The sequence below is a fragment of the Gekko japonicus genome, unplaced genomic scaffold, assembly GCF_001447785.1.
Source record: "Gekko japonicus isolate JY-2015 unplaced genomic scaffold, Gekko_japonicus_V1.1 scaffold3643, whole genome shotgun sequence".
NCBI classification, from domain to species: Eukaryota; Metazoa; Chordata; class Lepidosauria; order Squamata; family Gekkonidae; genus Gekko; species Gekko japonicus.
The window spans coordinates 19,871-27,883 of NW_015174951.1; the positions used below are offsets into that span (position 1 = coordinate 19,871).

The window sequence follows — 8,013 nt, forward strand, 5'->3', positions numbered from 1 at the left end:
CCTTGCTTATCAACGTCTCATTTTTTGGCTGATTGAAGTCGGTTTCACAAGGGGCATGGTGCATTGCCTGAGTGGCAGATTTTCAACAAAGCCGGTCTGTCTTGAGGCAGCTGCAAAGCTGCTCAAGTTGCTTAAATATAGAGAAATTTCACTCTTGGTATAAAAGTCAAAAGGAATAAATCAGAAATGGAGGTGATGCATGTCTTCCCTTTCTGCTCTTTTCTCCAGGGGGATTCTGGAGGCCCTTTGAATTGCCTGGTGAACGGCAAATACTCCGTCCATGGAGTCACTAGCTTCGTTTCCAGTAGTGGATGTAACGTCTACCGGAAACCCACCGTGTTCACCCGTGTCTCTGCCTACATTTCCTGGATCAACACTGTAAGTATATTGCAATAAATACCTATGGGGAAGAAATTAAAGAGGATATCAGAAGTACATATGATAGAAGTACATATGATAGGGTTGCCAATTCCAGGTTGGGAAAGTTCTGGAGATTTGTGGGTGAAGCCTTGAGGACGGTGGAGTTTTGTGAGAGGAGGGAGCTCAGCAGGTATAATACCATAGAGTCCACCTTCCAAAGCTGCCATTTTCTCCAAGGGAACGAATCTCTGTTGTCTGAAAATCAATTGTAATTCCAGGAGATCTCCAGGCCCCACCTGGAGGCTGTCAGCCCTAGCTACTGAGTGGTCTATCTTAGCTATGTTTTCTACTGGTAAAAAATGTCAGCAGAAAAGGATGGTTGTAATTTTTACCTTCCTCTCTCTAGGGTTGTCAGCTCTAGGATGGGAAATAGCTGGAGTTTTGGGGGTGGAGCCTGAGGAGGGTGGGGTTTGGTGAGGGGAAGAATTGCAGTGGGGTATAATGCCAGAGATTCCACCTTCCAAAGCAGCCATTTTCTCCAGGTGAACTGTTCTCTATTGCTTGGAGATCAGTCATAATCCCAAATCTCCAGCCACCATCTGCAGTTTGGCAACCCTATCCCTCCCTCCTGGTACAGACCCACACACACAAATATCACTCCCATGATTCCAGAGCAACAGGTTCGGGGTGAGGGGAGCAGCATGTAGTAGTTGAGAGTGGGAGAAAAGGCAAAATTAAAAACATAACACTAATTTGAAGTGAATAGTGTCCCCAGAAATGCGGAGAAACACTTCCAGAATGAGGTACCAACTTGTATTGGGAAAGGTTAAACAAGAAACCCGTGTACATACACACACATCTTGTTAGCAGGGGTCATTTCGTAGAAAAAGAGCTAGGGGAAGTCATTAGCATAACTCATAAAGAGCTAGGGGAACTCATTAGCATAACTCATTAGCTTATGCCACACCCCCTGACATCACCGGAAGTGTGTCATAAGGCCACACACCCCACCCCCAACAGTCCCGGCCGCTGGCGGCGGCCTTGCAGCTCCAATGCCGAGCGCGACCCCCTGACATCAGGTGGACCCGCAAGGCCAGCAGGAGTGCAAGGAAGCCCCGCGAAGGCCCTCCCTGGCCCCAGGCAGGCAGGGGTGGGGAGAGGCAGGGAGGAAGCAACTTACCCTCCCTCTTCTTCTGCCTCCTCCTGGCTGAATGAGGGCCGGAAGCAGGGGGCGGGGCTTCATGTGCCCCGCCCCCCGTACCTCACCCGGGGGAACTGCGATCCCCCGCGCGCCCCCCGAAATGACCTCTGCTTGTTAGTCTACATTTTAGGTAGACTGCAACAGCCCTCATATGATTGAGGGATAACCTGGTCACCCAACTGGCACATTGACTCTTAGGAAACTCTGTCTTTTCTAGCCTTCTTGCAGAACTCTACAATTTCCAAGGTTCTTGGGGGAGGGGATGACCAATAAATAATTTTAAGTGTAAATATGCCCCTTAGCACAATCAGTAAATTATGCTTGTAAGCTTACTGGCAAATGCCCGTCTCCATTGTGATCTTGGCCTTGTTGCACTCACTGTCTCAGGCTAACCTGTCTCACAGGGTCATTGAGACAGTAAAGTAGTGGAGGGGAAAAGTCCCGTATACTGCCCTGAGCAACTTGGAGGACAATGGAGATTTAAAAAATCATTTATTTTATTTACTTCATCCCTCATGGAGACCCACAGTGGCTTACATTAATTCCTCCATTTCTATCCTCACAACAACCCCATGAGGTAAATTAAGCTGAATGTCCATAACTGGCCTAAGGTGATAACAAGCCACACTGCAGTAATAGACAAACCAGTGTGGTGCATGTATAAAGGGAGGGGCTTCTGCATTTGAAGAAGCCCTAGAGAGTATGTTTCTGTGCACAGAATTTCTGTCAGTGGGGGACCAGCCATTCAGAGTCAACAGTATAGTGCAGGTGTTGGACACACCACAGAAATTTCCACAAGTATAGCTCTATAAGAGTGAACGGCAGACATTTCCTTATATGATAGAAAGGGAAGCATGTTGTGAAGGCCCAACCTGTTCCCTTTTCCTGGTGAGAAATAGGGTTGCCATCTCCAGGATGGAAAATTCCTGGATATTTAGGGGTGGAGTCTTGGGAGGTTGGAATTTGGGTTTGAACGTTCGGCTTATAGCGATATATCGATATATCGCTATACCGGAACCTCTAAGGAGTCGCATTCCAATGGGATCATTATTGCGACCATTTGAGGTTCTGGTATAGCGATATATCAATATATCGCTATAAGCCGAACCTTTTTTAAAAAAAAACCGATCGCCCGCGCGGGAAGAAAACGGCGGGAAAACGAAGCGGTGCGTGTGTGAAATGCCGAACCGCTTGTGAATCGGCTCCTTTCCGGTAGGGGCAAGCTGTGTGTGAAACGGCAGCCCTGTACCAGTTCATCTGGAAACGGAAGACTCCCGCTTTGAAACTGGGAGAAAACTGGTAATGTGAAATTCCCCTATGTTTCTGTGCACAGAATTTCTGTCAGTGGGGGACCAGCCATTCAAAGTCAGCAGCATAGTGCAGATGTTGGACACACCACAGAAATTTCCACAAGTATAGCTCCATAAGAGTGAACGGCAGGCATTTCCTTATATGATAGAAAGGGAAGCACGTTGTGAAGGCCCAACCTGTTCCCTTTTCCTGGTGAGAAATAGGGTTGCCATCTCCAGGATGGAAAATTCCTGGATATTTAGGGGTGGAGTCTTGGGAGGTTGGAATTTGGGGATGGGAGGAGACCTCAGCAAGATATAATAGCAGAGTCTACCCTCCAAAACAGCCATTTTCTCCAGGGGAACTGATAACTGTAGTCTTGTTGATGTTGTTGTTCAATCGCACAGTCGAGTCTGACTCTTTGCGACCCCATGGACCACATCATGCTAGGCCCTCCTGTCTTCCGTCGTGCTCCCGAATTTGCTTAATTTCATGTTTGTTGCCTCGATAACACTGTCCAACCATCTCATCCTTTGCCGTCCCCTTCTTCTTTGACCTTCAACCCCATGGACAGTAACTGTAGTCTAGAGATCAGTTATTTTATTTATTTTTATTTATTTATTTCATGGGATTTCTATCCTGTCCTTCCCTGCAAGCGGGTCAGAGCAGGTTACATTGTACCAAATGAACTATAAAGCAATCACACATAAACTCAATAAACACAATCCAATTTTACAATTTCCATGATATCCAATTTAAAACCCTAAAACCAAATTTAAGTCCAAATTTAAATTCAGGATGGTGAATTAATAGTTTAACAATTTAACAGTATCCCAGGTATATGCCATATACAGTTCAGAAAGACCAGCATATCATGGAGGTCCAGCCCATAGCCTATAATACAGGTGATATAATATACAGCATAAACTGATTAAAACCAGCTTGTTTGAGCAGGGGAGGCCATAAATTGGACACCTGCCACCTCAACCAAAGGCCTGAAATCACCAGGTCACACCAGGAGGTTGGCAATCCTAGCTGAGAAATGACAGTTTGGCCCATCTTTCATGGTTGTGTCAAGTGTGCCAGAAGGATGGGGACTAGTTGTCTCTGTGTGTATATATAAACACTCAAAATAATACACAGAAGCAGAGCTGGAATCCTCAGTAGTTTTTTTCCACTGGAGCTTTCCCTGCTAGAACATCTATTGCCACAAATTCATCTATTCTTTCATTATCAAAACCTGAATTTATATACCACTTGATTTTAAAAAGCAGGGAATGCTTGGCTTAGTAACTTTTTTTCTTTTTCTTTCAGGTAATTTCTTCAAACTGAACAATCTAGAAAACAGAAGTTATGTCCAAAGCCAAAATGGTCTACACACCATTATTTGTCAAAGGAATGTGGAACCACCTGCAACCCTTGCAGAAATAAAGCTATATATACATACGTCGAGACATATTTTTTCTCTTTCTTTATGTTTGGACATTATATTACACTTGGTAATAGCCACAGAATCTCAGGCTGTTTAGGACTCTTATATGAGTTATGCAGACTATAATTCTCCTACATGGTTAAGTTTGGGAATAATTTTGTTCACTTTATGTGATTTCCCCACACACACACCAAGCCAATGTGATGTAGCGGTTAGAGTGTAGGGTCAGTGTTCAAAGTCTTGCTGACCAATCACTTTCTCGCCACCTAATTTACCTCACAAGTTTTGCTTTGAGGATGAAATGGAAAAGGAGAAAATCATGTATGCCCCCCCAAGCTCCTTGGAGGAAGCGTGGGATAAAACCGCTCTACATAAACTAACACATGCCAGTTAAACAGGACTATGCCTCAGAATGAGAAAATGCAGCACATACATGTCTTGATTGGCAGATTCACCTTTCTAGGGGGAAGCCTCTTCTCAAAGTAAAATGGCTGTTGCTGGATAGAAGCTAGCCTGGGCAAAGAGGTACCAGTTTGTATGGGGGGAAGAAGGAAATAAGGATGTGGCTACTTGACTGTGCTCGGATTATCTCAACCTCCAGGAGGGGCCTGGAGATCTCCCAGAATTACATCAGATTTCCACACCACAGGGATCATTTCCCCTGGAGAAAATGCAGCTTCACAGGGCAAACTCTGTGATATACTATGGATTCCACTTGCAATCCCTCCCCAAATTCTCCACTCCACAGGCAGTGCCCCCAAATCTCCAGGAATTTCCCAGGCTAAAGTTGGCAATCCTGTGTGTGTAAGTGAGAGAGAGAAAGAGAGAGAGATGGAAAAGTGCTGGTGTCTGTCGATTTTGTGTGAGGAGGGAGCACAGCGCTGTGTTTGCATATTTGTGAGACACAAAAAAAGACTGTGTGTGTCAACTATCCAGCATGGCTCCATTTTCTTCCTAACGTAGCTACCACCAGAGGTCATTTCGGGGGGGAACGCAGGGGAACACAGTTCCCCCGAGTGAGGTGCAGGGGGGCGGGGCACATGACGAAGCCCTGCCCACTGCTTCCGGCCGCCCCGCTTCCAGCCCTCATTCAGCCAGGAGGAGGCAGGAGAAGAGGGAGGGTAAGCTGCTTCCTCCCCGCCTCTCCCCACCCCTGCCTGCCTGGGGCCAGGGAGGGCCTTGGCGGGGCTTCCTCGCACTCCTGCTGGCCTTGCAGGTCCACCGCCGGGCCCCTGATGTCAGGGGGTGTGGCATATGCTAATGAGTTATGCTAATGAGTTACCCTAGCTCTTTTTCTACGAAATGACCCCTGGCTACCACTATGAACACCATCCTTTCCACACACTTGTTCCTTCAACCTCCTCTGGCCTTCCTTTCTGAGGTATTTCTAGGGTTGCCAAATCCATCATGCTCGGGAAATTCCTGGAGATTTGAGGACAGTGCCTGGAAATGGCAGAGTTTGTTGAGGGCAGGGAGCACAGTAGAGATGTGACTCTGTAGCCTCAAAATAATTTGTAATTCCAGGAGGACTTTAGATCCCACCTGGAGGTTGGCAGCTACAGGGCCATACCTTGTCACACCTCAGTCCACTCACCAATATCAGAGTTCTGCAGCCAACTGATCGATGTTGTTGCAACATGCAAAACAATCACGTCTGACTATGGCAGAGAAATAAGATGATATATTTGTTACACATGAGAAAAATGAAGCCAAGTACTAGGTACCTGAACAAGTACTAGGTGGTGGCAGCAGTAATAATCGTATGCACACTAGGAAGCTGAGCTGTGAACAAGGGCATTCCCAGTTAAATTCTCACCTCTAGCATGAACACAGTAGGTATCCTTAAGCAAACTTCTATTTCTCCACCTCAGTTCACCTGCTGTTTAAGAGGATAATCATACTGTCTTGAATTGCTGAGATAAATTCAAAAATAAAAAAGAACTTCAGGTTAGGGCACTTACAAATTCATTTACGCTACAAAAAAGAGGACATTGTAAGTTAAAGCTCCATCCTTAACTTCCATACCATGTCACCAATGAGGATGTTTAAAAACAACCACCACCACGAACGAGAACATGCTGCAAGGTTTTACAGCACACAATATGACAGCAAAGAATTTTCAGTAATATAACAGGGCAAACTCTGTGATATACTATGGATTCCACGTGCAATCCCTCCCCAAATTCGCCACTCCACAGGCAGTGCCCCCAAATCTCCAGGAATTTCCCAGGCTGAAGTTGGCAATCCTGTGTGTGTGAGTGAGAGATGGAAAAGTTAGATAAATTAAAAAATAAAAAACAAAAGAACTTCAGGTTAGGGCACTTACAAATTCATTTACGCTACAAAAAAGAGGACATTGTAAGTTAAAGTTCCATCCTTAACTTCCATACCATGTCACCAATGAGGATGTTTAAAAACAACCACCACCACGAACGAGAACATGCTGCAAGGTTTTACAGCACACTGACAGCAAAGAATTTTCAGTAATATAATTACAGAAAACTTCCAAGGGTACAAAAAACTGTTCATGAAAGCCTTGAAGATTTCAGAAATTTGTGATAGTAGCCATAAAATGTTCATCGTAACACCCATCGGACAGGCATCGGTTTAGTTGTTTTCTTCTTCAGCCACTCCTTACACTGGCTAAAGTAATGCAATCATTGAAATAAAAGAGAGCACAGCTGAATGGAGCAAAGAAGCATATGCATATGAATTTGCCCAGTACTGAAACACAAACTCTAGAATACTAAAACAGAAACATGTAAAGGTAAGCCGTATTAGCATGGAGCACTGCCAATCTCATTAAGTTTCCTTTTTTCAACAGGTGGGAGCACCTAAATGTATCATTCTAGAGCAGATGAGGCACAGCACAATATTTAGTGTTCATTTGCAAATCAGACTCCATACACTTTCATTTGCTCTTTTTTCAGACTCTTCCCCTTCCAGCTGGTGCTATATCCAGTCCTTGAAATGGTGTTTTCATGTCATCGATTTTGATGTGCAACCAAAGCCTTATTAAGGATTTGTTTTACTAACCCCGTGTTCAGTGTTGCGCCACCAACTTGCAGAGGAAGAGAATTGGGACTACAAGATCAACGGAACATGTGGCTTTTCATTATTTTCATGGAATGCTATGCTATCCCACAAAATATTGAAAGCCAGTGTGGTATAGTAGTAAAGAGTGGTGGACTCTAATCTGGAGAACCTGGTTTGATTCCCCACTCCTCCAGATGAAGCCAGCTGGGCGACCTTGGGCCAGTCTCTTAGTTCTCTCAGAACTCTCTCAGACTTGCCTACCTCACAGGGTGCCTGTTGTGGGGAGAGGAAGGGAAGGTGATCACTCTGAGGCTCCTTCAGGTAGTGAAAAGCATAAAAACAAAAAAACAAAAAAAGAAGTGGCTGAAAAGAATTCTACCAATTTTCAGAGGAGACAGGAGGGTGGCCATTTTACTGAGGCTGTTCAAAACATAGTAACACCCTGACCTGGATGGCCCAGAAGCCAAGCAGGGTAGGCCCTGGTTAATACTTGAATGGGAGACCATCGAGGTAGTCCAGGGATGCTACACAGAGGCAGGCAATGGCAAGCCACCTCTGTTCACCTCTTGCCTTGAAACCCCTACAGCTGTGACTTGACAGCACTTTCCACCACCAATGTTAACCAGGGGTCATTTCCTGCAGGAGCGCACAGGAGCGGAGCTCGGCAGTAAAGAGCCCAGGGGGCGGACACATG

At 45.4% G+C, this 8,013-nt stretch overlaps 1 protein-coding gene across 1 annotated transcript in view; it reads left to right on the forward strand.

The window, feature by feature from the left end:
* The window catches only part of CELA1 (chymotrypsin like elastase family member 1), a 14,587-nt gene extending 10,404 nt beyond the window's left edge, over positions 1-4,183 (forward strand). The window contains 2 exon segments of the mRNA XM_015425132.1: positions 229-378; positions 4,166-4,183. Coding sequence (XP_015280618.1) covers positions 229-378; positions 4,166-4,183 — 168 coding nt within the window.
* Positions 4,184-8,013: the final 3,830 nt, after the last annotated feature.